Below are 27,515 nucleotides of genomic sequence, written 5' to 3' on the forward strand. Positions count from 1 at the left end.
GAAAAGAAATATATATATATATGTATTACCATGAACAAGCAGTTTAAAACAAACAGATCCCAGGAACTTCAAGTATTTGGTCTGGAATGTTGCTCTGATTTGTAGATTTCCTATAACATTAAGTCATTTTGAGCTTGGTCATGTAATAGCATTCCTTTCTGGTGGAATTACCTTGAAAAGTGGCACATATGTTCAGATGTACGAAGGTTCCCCAAACCAATAATTATTTCCTCTGTAATTGGCACCTAACTTTAGGGATCTCGAGGTGATTTACACATTTTATAATAAAGATAGAAAAATTGAAGTTTGGCTCCACTTTATCATTTTACATTCTCCCACTTTGGCTGGGCACCTACAAGTCCCCCAGCTTCAGTGTACACGCTCCTAGCACACGCACACCCACCACTCTGTCCACACTGGCCTTTTCACTGACTGCATGAGCTGACCTCAGCCTCCTCTCCTGCCTTGTTCCTGTGACATCCCACCCGGAGCATTTACTTCCCTTCTCCCTCCCCCTGTGCCCCCCACATCCCCATTTAGTCTAGATGAGAGCTCTGTGAAGCGCTCCCTGACAGCTTTGGCCCAGTTCATTTCTCCATTCACTCAAGCCCTGCAGAACTTGGAGCTTAAGGCTTTTTACTTGTTCTCTAATTCTTGTGTGTTTACATTCCTAGTTAAAGTGTAAAATCCTTGAGAGCAGAGATTGTCTTAAACTTCTTGGTATTCATATCAGCCTTAGGACAGTATTGTCCTCCGTAGATTTGGTTGTACCAGACAAAAAACTAAGGCAGTTTTCTCTCTCCAGTGATGCCCAATAGTTTCGTCTTCAGCACTTTACTTTGAATGAGCAAATTATCCTGAGTTTCATCTCATTTCCTATAGTCAAACTATCTTTTTATTCCATCTTTGATTCTACTTTTAATATAAATAGTTACATGTATTTTGATGAAAAGGCAGATCAGTATTGTCTAGTTGATTGACAGTTCATAGACAAGAAAAAAAGAGGACAGTGTTGATTCATTCAGTGAGTACTGATGTTAGCTGCCATTATCATTATTATTATTATTATTATTTACCAGGCACTAGATAGGTTTAAGGTTTTGATTCCTGTAATAGACTACGTACTAAAGAAAAATGCTGCATATAGGCCAACAAATCTGTGCCCTTCTTAGAAACTTCTTCCCTATGACTTAGCCCTGGAAAAATTCTATTTCTTTTGTACAAGGTACTACTGCAAGAATCAAGCCTACTATAAGAGTCAGCCTCCTCCTTTTCATTTCTTTTTTGCTGGAATTTTTGTGAATGATTGTCATAGGTGAAATCAAAAAGGGAAAACCCCAGAAGATGTGTGAATTTTTTAAATTATAGTATAGTTGAATTGCAGTGTTGTATTAATTCCTGCTGTACAGCAAAGTGACTCTCTTATACACTTATATACATTCTTTTTCATATTCTTTTCCATTATGGTTAATCACAGGATATTGAACATAGTTCCCTGTGCTGTATGGTAGGACCTTGTTTATCCATTCTGTATATACCCGTTTGCATCTGCTAATCCCAAACTCCCAGTCCATTCCTCCCCACACCCCCTCCCCGTTGGCAACCACCAGACTGTTCTCTATGTCCCTGATTCTGTTTCATAGACAGGTTCATTTGTGTCATATTTTAGATTCCACATATAAGTAATATCATGTGGTATTTGTCTTTCTGACTTACTTCACTTAGTATGATAATCTCTAGTTACATCCATGTTGCTGCAAATGGCATTATTTTGTTCTTTTTTATGGCTGGATAGTATTCCATTGTATATATGTACCACATCTTCTTTATCCATTCATCTGTTGATGGACATTTAGGTTGTTTCCATGTCTTGGCTATTGTAAATATTGCTGCTATGAACATAGGGGTACATGTAAGAAGATGTAAATTGTGTTACTTTGATGATCTTAGTAGATTACCAGTAAAGTGGTATATGGTAATGTTGGCCAAGAACTTATTTATAGAAAGGTCTTTCTGGAATATAGCTTAAAAAAAGAAAATCAGAAGGGGGAAGGAAAATGGCTTTTACTTGTTAACTTTTTTTGAGTCATTTCATCCTTGTCTTTTTAATACAATTTTCTACATCTCTTCTCATTTCAGTTATATGAAATGCTAGAATTTTACTGTTTACATAACTTAGAGTTTTTTTAAATGAGTACTTGTAACAAGAATGAACATGAGTTATGGAGTATTAGCCACATGTAATACCCAGAGCAGCTCAGGGTCTGGGGAGGAGCCTGCAGTCAGAACCGGAGAAAGCTGCTGATGTATGTATGCTCAGATCTTGTCAGGAGACCTTCACTGCTGATCTGTTTTAATTCTGTTTCTTATCTGTTGTTATGGATGTGTCATAAGAGGTGGCTTTTTAATAGGAAAAGTGTTAACACTGGCTTCCAGCCTCCTGAAAATCTGCTTTTTAAAATAACAAACTCTACGAGGTCACAGATTTGAACTGTTAGCTTTGGGGTTTGGTTTTTCTTTTATTTTGTTTTGATTTTGGCAAGATTGAAGGTTTTTCTGGTGAACTGATTTCTTACAGTGATGGTTGGTTTTACAGTCAATGTGTCTGTAACTCCCGTCTGGTAGAATATGAAATGTCTCCTTAGGGTGGAATCGTGTCATGCTTACAACGTTGATCAATTATCTCACATCTCATCTCATTATATGCTATTAATTTGGGTCTAAAAGTTTTGAAACTCACTAGAAAATTATGAAGATTAAATGAAATAATAAAAGCACATGGTTTACTACCTTTAGCTTCTCAATAAATATTGAATTCCTATCTGTACTTACTACAAACCTTTTAAACAGATTGTGTGAACTTGCAGTTGCCCAGATTACTCATCTCTCTGAGCATTGGAGTGGCTGGGGCATTACTTGAATTAGGGAAATAATATACTTGTATGAAATAATACCTCATCAAGATGGCTTACTGGTTCCTTGATATATTTTGTGAGTTAAGACTTGTTGTCCAGGCTTCCCTGGTGGCGCAGTGGTTGAGAGTCCGCCTGCCGATGCAGGGGACACGGGTTCGTGCCCCGGTCTGGGAAGATCCCACATGCCGCGGAGCGGCTGGGCCCGTGAGCCATGGCCGCGCGTCTGGAGCCTGTGCTCCACAACGGGAGAGGCCACAACAGTGAGAGGCCCGGCCCGCATACCGCAAAAAAAAAAAAAAAAAAAAAAAGACTTGATGTCCACTGTTTTGAAAAATGGAAGGAACATATCTTAGAAATTTTCTTAGCATCTAGCACTGTATCACGTAGACATTCAATGAAGGTTTATTTTAAATTAAATAAAAATTTTAAACTTACTTATGGAAGACCATAATAATTTTGATAGCTAACAATTTTTTATTCCTTTTTTTAAAATTTTTTATTTATTTATTTATTTTTGGCTGTGTTGGGTCTTTGTTGCTGTGCGTGGGCTTTCTCTAGCTGTGGCGAGCAGGGGCTACTCTTTGTTGCAGTGCACAGGCTGCTCATTGCTGTGGCTTCTCTTATTGCAGAACATGGGCTCTAGGCTCGCGGGCATCAGTAGCTGTAGCACGCAGGCTCAGTAGTTGTGGCTCGTGGGCTCTAGAGCGCAGGCTTAGTAGTTGTGGCACACAGGCTTAGTTGCTCTGCGGCATGTGGGATCTTCCCAGACCAGGGCTCGAACCTGTGTCCCCTGCATTGGCAGGCAGATTCTTAACCACTGTGCCACCAGGGAAGTCCCACAATTTTTTATTCTTAGTACATCCCAAGCATTTCTAAATGCTTAACATACATGAACTTGTTTAATCTTCAAAACCCTATCATTATCTTATGGATGAAGGAAGTAAGGCCTACAGAGTTAAGAAACTTTCCCAGTGGAATGCTACTCAGCAATAAAAAGGAACGAACTATTGATAACCTGGATGGATCCCTCAAGAACTATGCTGAGTGAAAAAAGCCAATTTTAAAAGTTATATACTGTATGATTCCATGTATATAACATTCTTGAAATGACAGCACTGCAGTAATGGAAAACAGATTAGTAGTTGCTATGGGTTATAAGGGGGTAGGAGACAGGAGGGAAGTGGTTGTAGCTGTAAAAGGCCAAAGTGAGGGATCCTTGTGATACAGTTCAGTGTCATATCCTGGTTGTGATAAGTTACTCTAGTTTTGCAAGATGTTACCTTTGGGGGAACGAGGTTAAGGGTACACAGTATCTCTCTATTATTTCTTACAACTGTATGTGAATCTATAATTGTCTCAAAATAATAAGTGCAAAAAAAAAAGAAAGAAAAGAGAAAAGGAACTTGCCTAGGGTTACACAGCTAGGGGAAGAGTTCAAGTAGAGTTCAAACTCCAACAGGCTAGCTCCAGAGCTTGTGCTGTTAACCACTATACCAAAGTTCAAACCTAGTTGGCTCTCAAAAATACTTTTTCATCAAAATTCCATACACACATCATTTATTTCTAAATATATAGAACAAAAGTGTCATGAAACAACGGATAACCTTACACCGTAGGACATACTAAATGGATTTTTATACCCCACTAAGGGGTTGTGACCTTTAATTTGAAAGATAGTCCAGTATCCCGTAGTGCCTCTCTGGTGTATATCCGTTTCAGCTCTAGCTACCAAGATATAAGCAAAAGAGCTCTTCCAGCAATGCCAGTATGTTGTGTTCTGTTCCCAGCCTATAATTGTTGGCACCCTTTAAAGGCCAGTTACCTTGCATCCTTCTATTTCTCTTTAAACCATCTCCTCTGATGGAAACATCTTATTTCTAATCATTGATACTATTATCCCTTGGCTAGTGATTATCCCAACCCAAACTTTAGTTTGTATTTACAACTATGTGATGAAAATTATGTTTAGAATGCTTCCACGTCATTGTATCCTTTATTGTATCCAAAGCCAAGCTGATTTTTACCCCTTACTTCCAGAACAGTTATTCAGTTTTTTTCATTTCCATTTTCAGCACAGTATTCGAGGCTCACAGGGCAAAAACTTCAGGTTATTCTCGACTCCTCTGTTTCCTTAACAGGTCCAGTTCTTCAGGTGAAGCCATTTTGATCCTCTCCCCCAAATTCTTCAGATTCACTTTGCATAATCCTTTCAGACTAATCATCCTGAAACAAAGTTCTAATCATACGACTTCCCTGCTCAAAACCTACAGTGGTTCCCATTACCTGCTTCCTGGATATGCAGGTCTAGTTTTAGAGACCTGTCATTTGACTTTACCCTTCCTGTTTTCCAGTTCTCCCCAGGAAGAACTCCTCACTCCATTCTTATTTCCTTCACCTCACTTCACATACCCGTTCTCCCCACTCGGAATACTTTCTTCCATGTTTTCTGTGAATTTCATATTTAGGGTCTGCCTCAAATCCTATACTGGAATTTATCATGCTTTTAACTATATTACTTTTGGTGTTGTCTCATTTGGAGCACAAGTGTACAATATTCCAGGGAGTTAAGTTAAGGGTAGAGATTATTGCTATATTTTGTCAAGGTTGGGTTTTACTCTACTTACAAACTAAAAAATTAGCCTATTTCTTGGATACTGGCGAAGGACACGACAAAAGACTTCATGTCTCATGACACTGCAAGCAGTCTGAGCATCAACACATTTGTGTCAGTTCCTCCTGCACCAGAGTTGCACCTGGGAGACACTGTATCGCTTAGAAAAATGCTACACATGTGGTGGTTCTGTGTTGCAGCTGAGGAACACAGTTTGGGGAACCGTTGTTTTTATAGGAAGCAGTAGGAAAGCCTCCTCTCTTAAGAAGATCAGTTGCATAAACAACCCTGAGAAATGGCCTGGGTAAAAAGAGCATTGAGAGCCTTGCAGTCTTGATGCAACCCATAAAGACATGTAGTAGCACAAGAAGTCCATGGAGGATTGTCTGTCTCAATATCTTACAGGTTAGATACAAAGAAATTTGTAATTTCCCCAATATCCCTCAGGGAATATGAGAGAGACAGCTCTAACTCTTCTAGATCAGAGATCTAACTATGCTAGATCACTGTGTTGCCCCCTAATATTTAACTTATTTCTATGGAGTAAATTGAGCAGAGTAAGGAACTCCTGAATTTGTACTTATCACCTAAATTTCTTATGTTGCATCAAAACAGAGAAGACTATTGTCCCAACTTCTAGATGTTCCCAGAAATCTTCTGGGTGTTCTTCTATGGTACAGAATTCTTCAGGTAAAAGCACTTGAAGATGTTTGGGAAGCTTTCCCAAACTAAAATTGATTGTATTATGATATGGGAAGCCAGTGAAGAAGAAGAAAGTGTGGTTTCTTAGGAACTCTTGGACAAGCTGGAATTAGAAACGGACATTTTTTAAAGATCAGAGAAATGGATACCTAAAAGAAAAGTGTTGTCCTCTATTGCTCACAACATTTCTGACACTAAATGTGTGGGGAGGTTTTCCCACACCCACCAGTTCTCCAACACCAGTTCAATTCTGACACTGTCTACTTGGGGTTAACACAGACTCCACAAGATGCTCCCTCACTTTAGATGCCAATCACAAGTCTAGGTTGTCACCTGTCCTTCTGACCAACCAGCTATAAATCAGAGGTTTCTATGACCCCTCCTCAAGTTTTATAATTTGCTAGACTGGCTCACACAACTCAAGGAAAGAGTTTACTTGCTAAATTACAGGTGTATTATAAAAGAACACAACTCAAGAACAGCCAGATGGAAGAGAAGCATAGGGCAAAGTATGTGGGAAGGAGCATGGAACTTCCATACTCTCTCTGGGCACATCACCCTCGCAGCAACTCGATGTCAACTCGATGTGTTGTTCACTAACCACAAGCTCTCTGAACACTTTCCTTTAGGATTTTTATGCAGGCCTCATTATGTAGGCATCATTGATTAAATCGTGGTCTTTGATGTCTCCCCTCCCTGTGTTTGGAGGTGGGAGGGAATGGCTGAAAGTTCCAACCCTCTTATCACACCACTGGTTCCCCCTGGCAACCAGCCCACCCATCCTTAGGGGCTTTCTAAAATTCACCTCATTAGCATAAACTCTATGTTTGAAAGGGACTTGTTATAAATAACAAAGATGCTCCTTTTATAATACCTTTAACTCTGGAGCTATTTCTGAACTAGAAACAAGAACCAAATATAACAAAAGATGCCCTTATGATTCTTATCACTTGGGAAATTACTAGGCTTTTAGGAGCTCTGTGTTAGGAACTGAGGGCTTAGATAAATAGAGTAATTGATTGATTTCTTATTGTTCCACAATACCTGACCAAGAATAAGTAAGAGTACATAGACAATTGTTTTGGAATGTTAAATAACCAAGTAAGCTTGTTCATTTCAATGCTAATGCCAGTCAAAAGGGGGATTTTGGTTATGTTCAGGGGTAGAAGAAAGCAGCACTAGACTCTTATTGGAGGCTAGCAGTTAAGCCTTGTCCTGAAGCTAGAGAAAGCAGAACCTCTTTTTTATTTTTAATTATGAAAATTTTCAAGTACATAGAGTAGCATAAGAAACCCTAACGTTTCCATCACCCAACTTCAATAATTATCTATATTTTTTTAATTTATATTTTTGGCTGCGTTGGGTCTCCGTTGCTGCTCAGGCTTTCTCTAGTTGCGGTGAGCGGGGGCTACTCTTTGTTGTGGTGCACGGGCTTCTCATTGCGGTGGCTTCTCTTGTTGCGGAGCACGGGCTCTAGGCGCACGGGCTGCAGTAGTTGTGGCTCGCAGGCTCAGTAGTTGTGGCCTGCGGGCTCTAGAGCGTAGGCTCAGTAGTTGTGGCGCATGGGCTTAGCTGCTCCACGGCATGTGGGATCTTCCTGGACCAGGGCTTGAACCTATGTACCCTGCATTGGCAGGCAGATTCTTCACCACTGTGCCACCAGGGAAGTCCCGCCATTTGTATTTCTTTGGAGAAATGTCTGTTGAAATCCTTTGCTCATTCTTTTTTTACTGGGTTATAGTAAGTCCCCTACCTACAAACGAGTTCCGTTCTGAGAGCGCGCTTGTAAGTACAATTTGTTCATTAAGTCCAACAAAGTTAGCCTAGGTATCCAACTAACACAGTCAGATATATAGTACTGTACTGTAATAGGCTTATAATACTTTTCACACATTAATACTTAAAAAAACAAACACAAAAAATAAAGAAAACATATTTAATCTTACAGTACAGTAATCTTACAGATGTCTGAGCTAACTTACATGATTGGACATGGGAACGCACGTTTGCATCTTTGAAAGTTCTCAACTTGAAGGTTCGTATGTAGGTGACTTACTGTATTTGTCTTTCATTGTTGAATTATAAGAGTTCTCTACATATTCTGGATACTGGATCTGATTTACATTTTTTCTTCCCATTCTATGGGCTTGTCTTTTCCTTAATGATGTCCTTTGAAGTGCAAATGTTTTTAATTTTAGTGAAGTCCAGTTTATTTTTTCTGTTGTTTTTGCTTTTGGTGTCATCTAAGAAAACATTTGGTCATATTGTATAATCCTTTTGTATGTTGCTAGAGTTGTTTTGCAAGTATTTTGTTGAGGGCTTTGCATCTATATTAATAAGAGATACTGATCTGTAGTTTTCTTATGATGTCTTTGTCTGATTTTGGTCTCAAGTAGTGTTGGTCTCATAGAATGTGTTGGGAAGTGTTTCCTCTTCCTCTGTTTTTGGAATTGTGAAGAACTGGTAGTAATTCTTTAAATGTTTGGTAAACTTCAGTAGTGAAGCCATTTGGTTTTGGCCTCTTTATGGGGTGTGTTTTTTATTATGAATTTAATATCTTTACTTATTATAGTTCTATTCAGATTTTCTATTTCTTCTTGAGTCAGTTTAGGTAGTTTATCTTTCTTAGAAATTGTCCTTAGAAATTGTTTCATCTAGGTTGCCTAATATGTTGGCATACAGTTGCCCATAGTATTTCTTTATAATCCTTTATGTTTCTGTAAGGTCAATAGTAATGTCTCCTCTTCGTTTCTGATTTTAGTAATTTGAGACTTTTCTCTTTTTCTGTTCATCAGTATAGCTAAATATTTGTTAATGTTGTTGATCTTTTCAGAGAGCCAACTTTGGGTTTCACTGGTTTCTCTCAATAGTGTTATTTGGTGTTGATTTCTGCTGTGATCTTTATTATTCCTTTCTCCTGGGGGCTTTCTACTGATAAATGTTTTTATTGGTTGGCCTTGAGGAAGCCATCTGTGAAATCATGGAATTATGACATGCTAGAGCTAGAAGAGCTAGGTCAGTGCTTCACAAACTTTAATGCACATACAAATTGCTTTAGGTTCTGTCCAGAATCTGATTCAGTAGTACCATTGGAGCCCAAGTTTTCCCATTTCTAAAAGCTTCCAGGTGATGCCAATGTCGATGTTCCAGGACCACACTTGGAGTGGCAAGAATCTAGTTCATTTGGTATCAGAGTCGTTGGTGGGGTTTTCCAAGCCATGTTGTTTCACCCCATTCCAGGCATATTAATGTGCCCCCTGCTTGAGAATTAGTGCTGCAGTTAGTCATTATGATTGGTGCGGGTGTGTGATGTCTTTATAAAAAAAAAATTACTGAACAAGTACGTTTACAGATGAGGAAGTTGAGGCCCCAAAGAAGTAAGATTCCTTGCCTGGCATCATATACTAAGCTAATTAGCACAGATGATTAATATCAAACAGATTGAGTAGTGGGTGGATATAATCTTTCTGATGATAAGGCTTAATTTTAGCAAAGTATATCTTTGATTATGCTATTACTAAGGAAAGGTAGCAATCAGGATAAATAAATTAGTGATTAAATTTTCTTGATGAACTCCTTTAACAGGTTTCAACCCAGAGAAAATATTATTTAAGTGAATTTCCTCTTCATTATTCTTGAGTAGAAGCTTATGTGATATCTGAAATGATATTAAGAAGAATAGATAAATACAGATATAGATACATATATAGATAATCTAAGGGTCTTAAGACTTTATTGATTATTTTTAAATGAGGATTGAGTAAAAGTTCATGATTATTTTGTACAAATAAGTGTCATCAGACTAGTTAAATGGTGTTTTATTAAAGATCTTTTTAGTACTTTCAGTGATTTCTTTCACTATCACAGACAACTCATTTTATGCTTAATTTTACACTCTAAGAACTATTACAGCAAAAGTTCAAAGTAGATTTATTTAGGAATCATTGGTCTTCAGTCATTCTGAACATCAAGTAAGCTTTCCTTTCAATATCTTTCTGTTAGTTGGTCATTTTAAATCTCATATTAATGCTTTTAGGTACCATTGGGAAATTTCTGTAGGACAACTGTTTTGTTTCACATTAAGATCAAAAGTAACTGTTGTGCTACCTATGAATTATTCCCACTTTACCAAGAATTGGGTATGATGTAACATACTTAATATTAACAGAATGATAAAGATAACTTACTTTTCCTTCAATTATTCATAAAACATTTCAATATTTCTCGGTATGAACCTTAGTCACTGCACTATAAGGAGATAAAATAGGGTCTTGGTTAGATGACTGGTTTGCAGAACAGTGTGACTCACTGTCACTCTTAGCTATGTGACTTGGGGTCCATTTTTGTCACCACTATTGACTAGATGAACCACATGACTCTGTAAAGTTTGTTAGAATTTCCTCATATGGAAATTAGCAGCCTTGAAGAGGTGTAATGAAGACCCATACGCTCTTAAAAGGACTTTGAAAACCAATATAGTTTATTATAACTACAGTCATTTCTGCATGGTTTCTTTAGTCCACTGCTCCTACTATGTTTCCCACCAAGGTGATTTGTACCACCGTCCAAATGTATAAACAATCAAATAATCACCAAAACTAGAAACACAGAAGTTGCTCTCCATTCTATCTCCTTCTTCCCTCAATCCAGCTGGTGATCAAGTCCTGAAATCCTAACATTCTACCCCTAGAACATCTCTCAGAGCTAAGTCCATCTTCTCCACAAGCATGCACTGCTCCAATTCCATCCCATATTATAATTTTCCTCCTCAGCTTTTGTGGTAAACCCTTACTTGCTCACCAGCTTTGAGTTTTTATTCCTTTTCGATCCATCTTCCACAAGGTTGCTAGAATGGCTTCTCTAAAATTCAAATCAGTGACATTACACCTCACTTCAAAATCTTTACTGACTTTAAGGTAAAATCCATATTCCTTAAACAAGGTCCTTAGCAATCTCTCCCTTACCTATTTCCCTTGTCTTATCTCACAACCCTTACTCACATGTATCATAAACTTACGGCATTTTTTTGGTTTTCCTTAGTATGCCATGTTCTTTCATATTTCTGTTCCTTTACCCAAGCTGTCCTTCCATCCTACTCCCGTCACAGCTCTACTCCTAACCCTTCCTGGCCTGACTAATTTCTCTTTGTCCTTTAAGATTGAACTCAAAAGTCTCATTCCCTGTATTTGGCACCTAGTGATTTCTATATATTAATTTTGTATTCTGCTACCTCTGTGAATTATTAAGTTTTTGTAAAAATTTTAGTTTACTTTGATTTTTTCTGGGTGTAAAATCAGATTGTATGAGAGAAGTAATATATGATCCACACTTTTACAGTTTATATGCCTCCAATTTCTTTATCTTCTCTAATTGCATTGGGCTTCCACCCTCAGTACAATGTTAAGTAATAGCCATGGGTAATGGACACTTCTTAAACTTTCCCTCAGAATACATCTAATGGCAGAGGAAATTGTATCGGACTCGCAGCTTGCCTGAAATCCTACATTACTTTCATATCTACTATCTTAGCCTTAAAAATATATATAAAATTTATATTTGATTCCATAGAATGCATATATATGGCTTAATATAAAAACATTTTAATATATTTGTCCTGAAATAAAATTAATCTTTGTTGAAGATGATAATGTTTATCCTGAAGTTTCAAGTATTCTCTGTAAGCTGCCCTGTTTTGTTCTCCAGACATCTGTATAACCCAAGTTTGATAAATAGTAAGCACTTGGATGTCAAGGACTAGGTCTTTTATCTCTGTATTCCCAGCATTAAATACAGTATCTAACACCAAGGAGATGTTCAATATTTATTGAAAAAAATGAATGAATGAATGAACAAAAGTTCACTTTTGGAAAAATAGTGTCAAATGTTAGCATTGTGAATAATTGCAATTTTAATTATTTTTCTCATAGAAAAAGTATGACAGACAACATTGTAAAAGTCATGCATTTTAAAATAATTTTCTGGCCTATATAATAAAACAGAACTTTTTAAAGCTTTTTATAGTTAAAAGTGTAAATTATATAAAAAAGATCACATATTATAAGTACTCAGATCAATGAATTTTCACATACTCACCAATTTCACAAAACTAACACCCCATCAAAAGGAGAACTTTACCTGCCCCTCAGAAGTCCCCCCGTGCTCTCTTTTGGTCTCTGAAGCCCTTCACTTTTTAACAGCATACAGGGACTTCCCTGGCGGTCCAGTGGTTAGGACTCCACCCTTCCACTGCAGGGGGCATGGGTCAGTCCCTGGGCAGGCAGCTAACATCCCGCAAGCCGCATGGTACGCCCAAAAAAAACCCAGCATACATTAGTTCCACAAAATCTTTTTTTTTTTTTTTGGCTGTGCCTCACCACTTTGATAATAGTAAGCCTTAAATAATCATTGAACTTTTGCATTAATTAAACAATTAATAATGAGCAATAAATTCTTTTGAGCTCTTATGTCTAGTTGTCAAATTATCCTGAATTTTGTTTGACTTTCTTTCATTTGTTTAGAGTAGTAGTTCTCCACAGGTAGGAGATGTCTTTCAGGGGACTTACGGCAATATCTGGAGATATTTGGGGTTGTCATGACTAGAGGGTGCTACTGACTTCTAGTGGGTAAAGGCATGGGTTGCTGCTAAATTTAATTCACAGAACAGCCCCCCACAAAAAGAATTATCTGACCTCAAATGTATGTAATGCCAAGGCTGAGAGTAATATTTTCTAAAGAATGGGTGGGTTGTTTATGTTTGATGCAGGTTAGTTCAAATAGGTTATAGCACCATACTAATGGAGTCTAAGGTATCAGGAATTTAATTTCCCTAGGCAGTAGTTCATCTTTCTGTAGTTTAATGCATCGCAGCCACTGACCAGATGTCCTAAACATGTCTGCTACTGATTACACGAAGAACGAGATGAGGCAATGTAGAAGAGCCAGTACCACCGCTTCTGGAAAAATGCCTCAAAGCATCGTGTTTTGTATATATTCCAAATCCAGCTCTCCCACGTGCCTAGTTCTCACTAGGTTGGAATTAGATTATTTACTTTGACTAGGAGCATTGCTTCATTGTGTTATTAGCTCCCTGAATTATTGGTCAACAGACTTAAGGCAGACGGAGTGGTACCTTATGGACTGCCAGTTAATCCAACTTCAGCCACGTTTTCTTATGTTAAATGGAGAATCCAGTAGCTCTCCACAAACATTCATGGATACCCACACACCCCTGCCCTATTCCTTTCTCCCAGGGATTATGGAAGGTCGGAAACAGTACAGTGCACATAAATGCTGATAATGATGTTGGAAATTAATATCTGATAAAGTTGTTCTTCATGGCGGTTTCTCGGGGGTAGTTTTTTGTGTATTTCAATGTCCCTTGTGGGTTTATTCCATTCTTGACAAGTTGACCTACAATGAACAGAGAGAGCCAGATTTGAGGCATGTCCCTAAAACATGTGTTGGTGTGCAAGAGAGAATTAGTGGCAACAGACACCAATTCTGACTTTCCTAATAAAGTATCCTCTAAAATGATTACCTCAGAGAACACTACAACAAACCAAGATTTGTATAGTGGGCACTGTAAACCTACAAGTCCTTAAACTTAATGGAGAAGATGAGCTTAGAATTTGACTATTTGATTCTGCTTCATTTAATTGTGAATGCATATCTAAATGAAAACACTGTGTGAAGAAAATTACTTGGGACAATTTGAATGAAATAATCTCTGCTTTGTGCTGTAGCTTGTTTCTGTTATGGGAGCGTGGCTTTTATTAGTACTACTTTTAGTCCTCCTAAAAAAGGTAAAATATTTCATAGATCTCTAGGCCTTTTTCAATTCGTATAGAAATGTAACATATTTAACTTTTGGGAGGATGTCAGGTAAAATGTACTTAGTCCCTTTCCTCAGGGAGTTTACTTGGTTGATGAGAGCCACATGCTCTATGTTAAGTCGTAAAGAATCAGGGAGTTGATTAAGTTCTAATACTTCATTATACTAATAATGCACATAGCATATTTGGAACAAAGTTTAAGTGCTTTATCCTTTTTCTCTACATTGGCTTTATTTTTTAGAGCGCTTCACAAGCTGTAGAGAATGGGTGAGGCAGGGCAAGGGTGGAAACAGCCCAGTATGAAGGCTGTGCAGTACTGAGTTGTGATGGACCCAGGTTAGGCTGGTAACAGAGGCGGTGGTGAGAATATTAAAAGACTGTACTCAAGGCTCAAAATTTTGTAAAATAAATACATTTTTTACTGTTTCACCAAGAATATTCCTAAGGGAGACTGGCATCTTTTTTTTCTTTTTAAAGCAAAGCACATGGTGGAGAAGAATACAACAACTAATAGTATAATTTGGTGCCAAGGCCTTGATTCTTGCCAAGACACCAACAGTCTTACCTGCTCTTGCTTTTGCGCCATCAATGCAAATGTCAACACAGTGAACTTACACTGAATTTTTTAATGCACTATTTCCAGTAACCAGGCTTCATCCTTTTCTCCTTTGGCTGCAGATCCTAATTATCTCATGGCTAACGAACGCATGAACCTGATGAACATGGCCAAGCTGAGTATCAAGGGCTTGATTGAATCTGCTCTGAACCTAGGGAGAACTCTGGACTCTGACTACGCACCTCTCCAGCAGTTCTTCGTGGTGATGGAGCACTGCCTGAAACATGGCTTGAAAGGTAGACCATGGCCTCAAAATACAAACGTGCACACACCTGTTTCCTAGCAATACATGCTCCAGAAGAGAAGCATTCCTGGTGGAGCCAAAGAATAAGAGGCTTGAATTAATATTAATCCATTGGAATGCAACCTATGTGGGTGCAGAGATATGGTTGACTTAAAGGAGGTATAGTGCTTAAAAAATACAGATTCTTAAAAGCTAGAGCTGGAAGCGCTGTTACAAGTGTCTTAATTCCAGATGGCAGTTGTGTTTCACAGGTGGATATAGATCTAGAATGGGATGTGACTTGCCCAAGATCACACAGTGAGTGAGGGCAGAGCAAGTGCTAGAACTCAGATCTCCAGACTCTTGCATCCATGCTCTTTCCACTTAACCGTGAGCTTTTGAGGACAGGACCTGGTCTTATTCACCTTGGCTTCTTTTCCTCCTCCTGCTCCAATCTTTGGTAACCTGTTCTTGGATTACATATTCTTTTCCACTGGACTGTTTTCTTCACTAATACCACACGGCTTTAAGCATGATATTGTTAAAATATTTTATTGTTATTATACAGCTAGTCCATAAATTCTTCCTGAAAGAGGAAGGACCGAGTCTTAGAAAGTAGGGGGTTTTTGATTTTTATGAAATGTTATCTATTATGAAAGCACGAGTAATTTTAGAACTGTCTGTTAATCTGGGATTAATTCCCGGAAAAGCACACTGAATAGATGGGAGAGGGTATGTGTGTGTTGAGAGTGTGTTTATGTTGTGAAAAATATTAAAATATTGCTTTGTTTTTATCGCCTTAGCTAAGAAAACTTTTCTTGGACAAAATAAATCCTTCTGGGGGCCTCTAGAACTGGTAGAAAAGCTTGTTCCAGAAGCTGCAGAGATAACAGCAAGTGTTAAAGACCTTCCAGGACTTAAGTAAGTTTAAGGGTCAATTCTGTGTGTCAGGGAAAACATTCTTCTTAACTACCTCCTTTAGGAGTGAGACTAAAGACAACGGTGATCATAATAATTTATTTCATAACAGTCCAAAATGCAAAATGCTGTTATGAATAAGTAATGTTACGAGAGAACTGGTAGTGTAGAATAATGAGAAGTGTGAGGGATAATTATTATTAATCTAAGAAAGGTTGTCTTCATGTTAAAATACCAAATGTTCTCTTTTTTTTAAAGCACTTTTAAAGCACTAGTGAGTCTCAAGAACTTAGATCTAGGGAGGTGGCGTGTTGGACTTAAGACAAACAATGTGTTTGATGAGAACCAAGATTAAAACAGTTGTCAAGTGAGCCTCAGGAACTGACACCCGGAACCTGCCTTGGGACTTGAAAAAGAGTGGTAAATCACCTTCCCAAATTATATTGGTCTAATTGTAATCAAGTAGAGGTCTAAGTGGCCTGTGTCCTGATTATTGTTATTTGGGTCCTTACATGATCCACACTAAATTTATGAGGATTTACCAAAACTAGTCTGATGGAGGATTTTCAATTTGGCCTTCCAGAGGTCTTGTCTTCAAATCATAGTCTCATTCAGTAATCAATTCCTCACGAGAGCATTTGTCCCAAACACACCCCTGGCTCCCATTGGCCCACACAGAAGTCCTCCCACAGGGGTGTGGTGGGAGAGGCTGTGCAGAGCACGTCCTGTGCACCTTATACTGGGGGGGCCCGTTAGCGGGAGTAAATGGACCTGTCCCACTGTGGCCTCTAGCTCTGCTACTTTTAGTTGGTTTCTGTGTTTTTGTAGGACACCAGTAGGCAGAGGAAGAGCCTGGCTTCGTTTGGCATTGATGCAAAAGAAACTTTCAGAGTATATGAAAGCTCTGATCAATAAGAAGGAACTTCTCAGGTATGAAGATCTTCTCGTTGAGCTTCCTTCTTCTTTTTCTCCCCATGTTCTATATCATATGAGGCTGAAGCATATAAATTTATCATTTTGGGGGGTCAGAAACATTTGATTCATGACAATTTCACATAGCTCAGCTAATACCTTCTCCCACATCACACACACACATACGCAAGAATAGATGTTTTTATATTAAGTGTGTTCACACTGTCTCTGTGGCATATGTGTGGTCCTTTGCAGGACAGGTCAAAACTTAACACCTTTAGAAAACAGGAAAGGCTTTTGACACCTTAGCATATACCCAGGCTCACTAAGACAGGAAGTTGACGTGTAACATAAATTTCAAATACAGCACACAAAAAAATTTCCAGTTGGGTCATAGGTACAAATGGGAATGAGAAAATAATAAAGCTTTGAGAAGAAACATAAAGTAGACAAAAATTTCTTAAACACAAAAAGTGCTACCTGTGAAGGAAAAAATGGCTAAATTGGTTACCTTAAAATGAAGAACTTCTGTCCATCAAAAGTCACTCTTGAGATTAAGAGTGAGAGGTAACCCATAACTCTAAAGGAGACATTTGCAATACACAATACATATATTCAACAAATTATGCATACTCATGGTGTATAAAGAACTCCGTCAGTCCAAAAAGAAAAAGGCAGATGAGCAAAGACAGAATTGGGTAAAGGATTTGAACAAGCCTCTCACAGAAGAAGAAATTGAAATGGCCAGTAAACGTATTAAAAGATACCTAACTTCATTAGCCATGTTGTAAATTCAAGTTAAAACAAGAGTGTGATAACCTCACACAACCACCAGAATGGGTAAAATGAAAAAGTCAGGTAATCCCAGGCATTGGTGAGGATGTGAAGTAACTTTAATGTCCTGCTGATGAGTGAATAGGTATAGAAATTTAAGAAAACTGTTTGTCATCCTCTATTAAAGCTGATCATGAGCATTCCTTGTGATCAAGCATTCTGCTTCTAGTTATTATATCCAATAAAAAATGCATAGTTATATCCAACAAAAGACATGAGCAAGAATGTTCATAGTTATTACAATGATTGTACCAGCCCCAAATGTTTGTAATAGACCCCAAGTATCTATTCACAGTAGAATGGGTAGGTAAATTATGGTATACTCATACAATGAAATACCATATAGCAACTACACACAGCCATATGGATTAATCTCACAAGTGTAATGTTGGGCAAATGAAGCCAGGCAAATGAAAAATACATTCCACATTATTCCATTTATATAAAGATCAGAAACGTACATAATTTATCTTTCATGATAGAAGTCAGGAAAGAGCTACCACTGGCAGGGTAGGGGAAGTAAATGGGGAGTAGAAGGGAGCACAAGATGGCTTTAGAGGTCCTGATGATGTACTGATTTTTAATATAGTGCTGGTTGCATAGGTGTGTTCTCTGTGTGAAAACTCATTCCACTGTATTGTATGATTTGTGTACTTTTTTATATATACTTTATAGGTCATTAATATTTACTAAAAGAAATTCAGGTATAGCAGACTGCCTCTGAGAAATATTGTAAGAAGAATAAGTAATCGAGAATTTAAAGACATGGCTGAATTTTTCAAGAGCCTAGTTTTTACAAAAAAATTGCACTGCAGATCCTAACATGGAGCATTGTTTTAATGTTGCTGCAGCTGCGTGTGCCATTGATTGCTGTTTTCTTGCCTAAGAAAATTAAACAAATCAGGAGAAAGAGAAACAGTAACCATTCTGGAGAGCTTATTTATTTCCACAAGGGGAAGGCTCAGCTTTCCAAGGATCAAGCCTTAAAGTGGTGTAGGGCCTAGTGTTCAAGCTGTAGGCGGCTACAAAATTATATGATTCAATTGGGGTCTGAAGAATTAGCTCTTCATCCAGCAGAGCACCAGAGTAAATGGATTCAGTCTTACGAACTAGACGGAACACTTTTTCATACATATTTTCACTCACTTTGACTCAGCACTTTCACACCCTAGGTATGTCTAACAGAAATGCATGTGTATGTGTACCCAAACCCATGTGCAGTAGTGTTCAGCAAAGCACTGTAGCCTGCACAACTGAAACAGCAAATAGAATGAATCCATTGTGGTATATCCCTACCGTGGAATACTGTCCAGCAGTGAAAGTGAATGAACTACTATTGCATACAACAATACAGTATATGTATTACTAAATCACTTTGCTGTATACCTGAAACTAACATAACATTATAAGTCAACTATACTCCAATAAAAAATAAAAAATTTTTAAATATATATAAAATTAAATTTAAAAAATAAAAATAAAGTGGATCAGAAAAAAGGCAGTTTTTTAAAAACAAACTAATCGGTCTTTTTAAGATGCATGAAAGATTGAAAAATTATCCCCTGGTGCGTTGCAAATACAGATATGTGGCAGAAGCATGAATGCTCACTTCAGTGAAAATACCATTCTTAACACTTTTCTTTCAGCTGGACTGTCTGTTATCTAGACTCTGTTCATGTCCCTATTATCTAAAATAAAGTATCCAAGTAATCCTTGTTTTTACTTTTTTGCTGTTATTATAGATGACCATATTTAACCACGAGGCAAGTGCTTTCCTCCTTGTCTCATGCTTACATCATTGGATTCTTGAGGTTTTATTACAGTAGAGTGTTTCATGGATTTCTCTTATAGTGAATTCTATGAACCCAATGCCCTCATGATGGAAGAAGAGGGAGCCATAATTGCTGGTCTGTTGGTGGGTCTGAATGTCATCGATGCCAATTTCTGTATGAAAGGAGAAGATTTGGACTCTCAGGTATGAGGAAGATACTTGGTTACCTAGTGTGTCACTCTGAGTTCTGTTATCTCAGAATTTGGACTGATCAGATTATACCAACCAAATTAGGGGAACTTCTATGAGTCATAAATAGGATTTTCTTTATTTTTGATGTGAATATAAAAAAATCTGTTTGTTTTTCCTTCCAGCTTAGCTTATTTATGCATAATGAATGTTTTTCAAATTCTTGTCTTAACTGTGATCCCTGTTAAAAATATTTTGCACAGGGTAAAAAAAAAAAAATACATATATATATATATATATGTGCTGTGTGCTATGTGGTTCAGCGGTAAACATATGTATATATGTTTGCCGTAGCATCTTATGGAAATACCCAAACAAACTTTTTGGCCAACTCAATATATGTACACACACATATAAGCCAAAATATATACACAGGGGTTTAGTAGCAGAATATTTTAAATAAGCAAGAGAGAAAGAAATGTTAAACCTTAATTTATATTAAGTATTCAGTTGACTTTCTTAGTCATGTCCTACTGACTTAATCTTGGTTCTTTACTTACAACCCTTGTCAATTCTTTTTTTTTTTTTAAGGAGCAGCATTTTTTTTTTTTTTAAGTTACCTTTTCCAACTTTTTTTTTTCTTCTCTTTTTTTGGCTACATTGGGTCTTCGTTGCTGCGCACGGGCTTTCTCTAGCTGTGGCAAGCAGGGGCTACTCTTCGTTGCAGTGCACGGGCTTCTCATTGCTGTCGCTTCTCTTGTTGCGGAGTGTGGGCTCTAGGCGCGTGGGCTTCAGTAGTTGCAGCACACAGGCTCAGTAGTTGTGGCTCACAGGCTCTAGAGCACAGGCTCAGAAGTTGTGACACACAGGCTTAGTTGCTCCGTGGCGTGTGGGATCTTCCCGGACCAGGGATCGAACCCGTGTCCCCTGAATTGGCAGGCGGATTCTTAACCACTGCGCCACCAGGGAAGTCCCGTCAATTCTTGATTATAATAAAACATTAAATTTTTATTAAAAATTTCTAGTAATTGTCACGACTGTAATACTATTTTGAGTGCCTAAAAAGAGACATTGTGTTATGCCTTGGGAAAAGTATCTAATTTTATATTGAATTCTGAACATTCTCTCTGTAGGTTGGAGTTATAGATTTTTCAATGTATCTCAAGGATGGGAACAGCAGTAAAGGTAGTGAAGGGTATGTACAAAGAAAATTAGTTTTCTTTTTTCTTTAGTGTTCTTTGATAGTATTTAAAGTTTACAACAGTACTGCTTTAACAGTTGTGCTGAAAGAATTTTTGATTAGATAGCTTTAATAGAATCTTGTCAAAAATATCTGACAATTATGCCTGCTAAACCCTAAAAGGGATTTTAGTTAAGTAGATTTTCCTACTATGTGGCTCAGGGGCAAACAAAATAAAAATTTTTATAAAAGGAATCAAATGCTTCATCTCTTAAAAGTAATGTTTGGAAACATGGTTTTCTAGACCAGAAGGATTGTATTGTCAGTTTGCTTAACATTTGCACTATTACATGTGCATCATGGGATTATGTAAAATGTTAATATTAGGGGGAGCTGAGTATATGGGAACTGGGCACTACTTTTACAACTCTGTAAATCTAAAATAATTTCAAAATTAAAAGTTTAAAAAATATTCATATGGTACTTGGAAATTAGTGATCAGAAACTCACCTTTTACCCTTTATAAATTTAGCAGTTGAAAGCATAATTAGTCTGAAGTTTTTAACCTTAGGCATTGAGTTAAGATTATATTGCTTGTCCTTTAAGTAGTCGTAGAGGTATGTGGCCTTGAATTTTGTCTTTCAGTTGAAAAGTCTTGTCTGTTTAACTTTTGCCTATTCTAGATTAGCTGGTCCCAGAAGTGAACCTTCTTTTTCCACACTTAATTTATTCATGTAATAATAAACACCTGATCTTTGTGAAAGCCTTTTATACCATTCACTTTGAAGCCAAACAGCAGTTAAAGGCAAATAAATATATAGGCTTTGAGAACAATAATTATTTCACCCGAATAAGCTTAATTCAATTCCTATGACAAATGGAAAATTGTTATGATAAATAATACTAACAAAGCTAAAAAAAAAATCTATCAATTGTGAGAAGAAACTTTTTATTCTTTAAATGCCTCTAATAGATTGTACATTATACCTATACCCTAAGTTATTAAGGTATATAAGCTATAGCAAGAGCTTTATTAATATGCAGGGGTGGTTTCCATTTTAAACCTCCAAGTCTCTTGTTGATATACCAAGGGGATTATACATCAAGTCTATCTTCTGATTCAGTGTGTCTGTGCCATAATTTCCTTTCTATGTTTTATGAAAAGATTGGGGGTGGGGCATCTTGGTATTTCAATGTTATTTACTTTTTTTCTATGTTTTATTTTTTTCCCTCAGAGATGGCCAGATTACTGCAATTCTGGATCAGAAGAACTATGTAGAAGAACTCAACAGACATCTGAAGTAAAGAATGAATAAATACTATTACTTTACTGGGGGTTTTGGTGTGGGGGAAGGGAAAGGTAAACTGATGAGCTGTTAGGATAAATTCAGACAATACTCAACAAATATATATAGAATTACTGCTTACCAGGCACTGAGCTAGACACTGGATATGTGGCATTTAACTGTTCGGGGAGCTTTAATGAAAAGCAATATAAAATTAGTATGTAATTAGAACTTTAGTGATTATGTAAATATATTCAGTTAAGAACTCTTAAATTTGTGACACAGACAGTTGAAATTGGAGGTCTTCTTGGTTCGGTAGATCCAGCCACATATTTCAGGACTAAATCTTGGGTAAAGCACTCATCACTTTAGTACCTTTAATTGTATCTCGTTGGTCCCTTGCATTTCTCATACATTGGATTGATAGTATTAATTGACCCTTTTTCCACCATCACTACCATTAATTTACCAAGTACTCACCAAGTATTTTTCATGACCAGATTATAAAACAATCTCTTCTTTCCTGAGGAGAGCTATCCAAAATTTATTGGTATTCTCAAGTACGCTGATGGTCTAAAAACTGTTGAATAATTCAGAAGAATTAATATACCCATTAATTACCTTATTTATAGTTCTCTTATGAAAGATAATCATTTTAATTTAAGTAAGACCTAAAATGTGCCTATACCAGTATCAATATAAATTATAGTCTTGGTTCCATCTAGAAAACTCAAGAACAATTTAAGTACATTTTCTCTGGGGACTGAGTACTAATAATGAACTGAAAGTAAACTGTGGAGATGTTAGCCTAGCAAAGATGTGGTTACAGTTGACAATGAAATACACATATGACCCTATTATTTACTCTTTCAATGCCTCCGTTTCTTTATCTATAATAACAACCCCATACCTAGCACAGTGGGGTTGTTGAAAGGAGTAATTAAATAATGCAAGTAAAATCAGTTAGAAGAGTGCTTGGTGTATGGCAAGCACATCATAATTCATGTAGCCCATTATTATTATTACTATTATTATTATTTAAACAAAGTTTACTGTGTAGTGCATCGACTCTTTTATTTCATCAACATATGTTTATTAAATACAAACTTCAGTGCCAAGAATGTAGCAGGTAAGACACACATCACCTTGTAAGCTGTCTTAGAGCCTACAAGTCTGTCAAGAATTATGGACAGTAAACAATGAAAGTATAATGAGTATTTTAAAAGAAAGTACAGGATATTGCTCTGTTTATCAAAAGAGACTATTTTGTTTTTTCTTCTGTCGATAGTGCTACTGTAAACAACCTTCAGGCAAAAGTGGATGCATTAGAAAAATCCAACACTAAACTGACAGAGGAGGTAAGTGTTTTGGAAGTTCTTTGATTGACTTATAGAATTTAGTAGAGTGCATTAGTGGAAAATAATTTCTCTGGAGCCTGGAAATAAAGGACTTCACTTTTCAGATAATATCTACTATAGGACTCCTTGTTCTGACCAAGAATGGCCAGCTGGCTTATCTGATGGGTCTCAGTTATCCAGTTGGACTATGAAGGCATAGAACCTGGGCTGATCAAATATCTTGCTTTCTTTTGTGAATGTTTTGTCTGGGCTAGCCTAGAGTTAATGTTTAGCAGGTAGCGTGATAGTCTTCATTTACTCATTCATCAAACAGTTTGGGTACTACGTATGTGCCAGAGCTAGACAAAGATTTATATCTGCCAGGCATTGATTGATTTATGTGTGCCAGATTGGCAAGTTCCTGCCTTCAGGGTTTTATTTTCTCCTTGGGGTGATGGGGTACATGACATAAAGAACACGGGTCAGAAGACAAGTACTAATAATGAACTAACAGTAAACTGTGGGGATGTTAGCCTAGCAAAGATGTGGTTGCAGTTGACAATGAAATACACATATGACCCTATTATTTACTCTTTCAATGCCTCCATTTCTTTATCTATAATAATAACCCCATACCTAGCACATGGGGCTGTTGAAAGGAGTAATGAAGTAATGCAAGTAAAATCAGTTAGAAGAGTGCTTGGTGTAGCAGTAATTCCTGTTTACATGTCATGTGCTCCTGAGCAAGTAAGTCACTTGACCTCCAAGAGGCCCAGTTCCCTAACTGGCAAATTAGAGTGTTTCCCCTTTTAGCTCACAATTACCCTGAAGATCAAGTAAGAATATACATGTGAAAACTCTTAGAAAAGTCCCTAAAATTAGAATAGAAAAATAACCTCATATTTTACTTCTGATTAATTTTTTTTCCCCTAACTTACCAAAGGCTAAGCGACATATTTTTTTCTTCAGTAGCATTAGATGTTTCTATGAGAAACCTTAAATAAAAATTTTTAGGTGGCAAAGACTTTATCTTCTATTTTTCAAATTATAACTATCCTGTTACATACAGTGAGATAAATTTGGTTAAATACAACAACATAGATGGACCTGGAGGGTATTGTGCTTAGTGAAATAAATCTGAGAGAGAAAGACAAATACTGTATCTTATTTAAATGTGGAATCTAAAAAATGAAACAAACAAATGAATATAAAACAAAACAGAAACAGACTCACAGATATAGAGAACAGACTAGTGGTTAACAGTGGGGAGGGGCAAGATAGGGGTAGGGGATTAAGAGGTACAAATTATTATGTATAAAATAAATAAGCTACAAGAATATATTGGATAGTATAGGGAATATAGCCAATATTTTATAATAACTTTAAGGTTATAATGTATAAAAGTATGTAATCTACATATTTTATATATAGATTTTATATATATAAAGTATAATCTATAAAAATATTGAATCACTATGTTGTACACCTGAAACTAATATAATATTGTAAATCAGCTATACTTCAAAAAAAAAATTTTGGTCTAAAATAAGCAAGTTAAAGCACTAGTCAGGAAACGCCATCTAATCAGATTTTTTTCAGAAGGAAAAAATCATTGTTCATTGTTACAACTTTAAAACACCTTCCATATTAGTTCTGGGGGCTTTATTTTTGGATGTGGATTCTTAAATTATATTAAAACTTTAATTTATTGATATGACCCTTAGAATTTTATCTCACAAGGCTTTGGAAACATTCTGCACAGCAATTTTCTACTGTGATTCTACTGCTGTTATATTGAGGCAGTGTGGCATATTAATTAAGCATGCTGTCCAGAGCTAGACTTCTTGAATTTGTGTCCCAGATCTGGCGCTTGCTAGCTTTCTGATCTTGGGCCAGTTACTTGAGCTCCTGTTCTTTGGTTTACTTATCTGTAAAATGGGGATAAGAAGAAGAAGAAGAAGAAGAAGATTTTTGTGCAAATTAAATGATTTAATGCATAAGGGCCTAGACCAGTGCCTGACACATCATAAGCACTCAGTAAATACAATCATAAATTTTATTCCCTCAGTCACAGGACTTGTGTTCTTGGCCTGACTTTATCTTACCAACAATATTAATTTAATTCATTTATTTACCTTACCAGTAAGATTTATTTTCTTAAAGCTTTGAACTTTTAGAGATAGGAAAGCACTGTGTGTAGACTTTATAAAGAGCAGACAAGGCTAATAAGTTCTGCCCTCTCTCATTTCCATCTATTTTGGATTTAAAGGGACCAGTAAAAAACAAAACAAAACAAAAAAGACCTCTTTTCCCCTCCTGAGTTCTGAACCAATATGACAAAATGAGAAGAACTGAGCAGATGAAGGTAAATAAACATCCACTTTATGTTGGTAAAGCTGACTTAGAAAGTCCACTTGGATCTGCAGTCGTCACTCGTAATACTTTCTCTGATGATGAGACCTTGGAAGAAGCAGTCCGAGGTGCACTTGGATCTAGAGAGCAGACCCGCTTGCCCGGAGTTACTTCTTTACACATTTGAGGCCCACGGAGCAGAGAAAGAAATGGGCTGCCATACCTGCCTCTAGAAAGCCTGCCTGAGCCTGGCTTCTCTGTACTTACGTAGTAGAACAGGAACCAAGCAGAGATGACGAAAAGGGAGACTAGCCTGGCTTAGAGGAGTCTGCTCAGTTCCTTTCCTAGCCTCATTCAGGCACCTTCCCACTCTCTGTGGGAACTGAGCTTGGTAGGTGCAGAGAGAGCGTTTCCACCGTACTCTTCTCTCCCGTGGAATAGGGTTATAAACATTTCCCCTAGAGATACACTGCCAATAACATTACCTTGTCTTTGTAGGTGCTGAAAAGAAAAATCTCTTTAATGCTTAATGGCATCTTTTACAGTGAGAACTTTGGAGTTCATTTCTTACTCTCTTAAAAATTATATGTAGGGACTTCCCTGGTGGTCCAGTGGTAAAGAATCCACCTTACAATGCAGGGAATGCGGGTTCGATCCCTGACCAGGGATCTAAGATTCCCACATGCCGTGGGACAGCTAAGCCCACATGCCTCAACTAGAGCCCACGTGCCGCAAAAACTACAGAGCCCACACACTCTGGAGCCTGGGCGCCATAACTAAAGAAGAGAAACCCACATGCCACAACTAGAGAGAAGCCCACACATTACAGTGAAGAGCCCGCACACCACAACGAAAGATCCCACATGCCGCAAGTAAGACCCAACACAGCCTACAATAAATTAAATCCATAAATAAATAATAAATAAATCTTTAAAAAGAAAACTGAACATTAAAAAAAAAATTATCTGTTAAAGGTTTTATGGAGGGTTTCTAAGATGGGTCCCAAGGCATGAAGTGACCTCTTATACATTTTAGAAAAAGGTTTTTTTCAGAAGACCTTCAAGATGGTGGAGGAGTAAGATGTGGAGATCACCCCCCTCCCCACAAATACATCAGAAATACATCTACATGTGGAACAACTCCTATAGAACACCTACTGAACTCTGGCAGAAGACCTCAGACTTCCCAAAAGCCCTGTGGCTGACAGGGTCTTGGTGCTCTGGCCAGGTGTCAGGCCTGTGCCTCTGAGGCGGGAGAGCCAAGTTCAGGACATTATCCACCAGAGACCTCCCAGTTTCACATATCAAACAGCGAAAGCTCTCTCAGAGATCTCCATCTCAACGCTAAGACCCAGCTCCACTCAACGACCAGCAAGCTACAGTGCTGGACACCCTATGCCAAACAACTAGCGAGACAGCAACACAACCTTACCATTAGCAGAGAGGCTGCCTAAAATCATAGTAAGGTCACAGACACCCCAAAACACACCACCAGACACGGTCCTGCCCACCAGAAAGACAAGATCCAGCCTCATCCACCAGAACACAGGCACCAGTCCCCTCCACCAGGAAGCCTACACAACCCACTGAACCAACCTTACCCACTGAGGGCAGACACCAAAAACAATGAGAACTATGAACCTGCAGCCTGTGAAAAGAAGACCCCAAACACAGTAAGTTAAGCAAAATAAGACAGAGAAATACACAGCAGATGAACAAACAAGGTAAAAACCCACCAGACCAAAAAAATGAAGAGAAAATAGGCAGTCTACCTGAAAAAGAATTCAGAGTAATGATAGTAAAGATGATCCAAAATCTTGGAAGTAGAATGGAGAAAA

The 27,515-nt window shown here is 37.5% G+C and overlaps 1 protein-coding gene across 7 annotated transcripts in view; it reads left to right on the plus strand.

The window, feature by feature from the left end:
• Positions 1-27,515, plus strand: part of RUFY3 (RUN and FYVE domain containing 3) — an 83,318-nt gene that overhangs the window by 32,954 nt on the left and 22,849 nt on the right. For all 7 annotated transcript variants that reach the window (XM_024115378.3, XM_028491887.2, XM_007112715.4 and 4 more), the window contains 7 exons: positions 14,739-14,912; positions 15,703-15,820; positions 16,646-16,747; positions 19,415-19,538; positions 20,657-20,718; positions 21,939-22,004; positions 23,278-23,347. In XM_024115378.3, the coding sequence (XP_023971146.2) occupies positions 14,739-14,912; positions 15,703-15,820; positions 16,646-16,747; positions 19,415-19,538; positions 20,657-20,718; positions 21,939-22,004; positions 23,278-23,347 (716 nt within the window). The remainder of the gene's footprint in view (positions 1-14,738; positions 14,913-15,702; positions 15,821-16,645; positions 16,748-19,414; positions 19,539-20,656; positions 20,719-21,938; positions 22,005-23,277; positions 23,348-27,515) is intronic.

This window comes from Physeter macrocephalus, chromosome 7, assembly GCF_002837175.3.
Source record: "Physeter macrocephalus isolate SW-GA chromosome 7, ASM283717v5, whole genome shotgun sequence".
NCBI lineage: Eukaryota > Metazoa > Chordata > Mammalia > Artiodactyla > Physeteridae > Physeter > Physeter macrocephalus.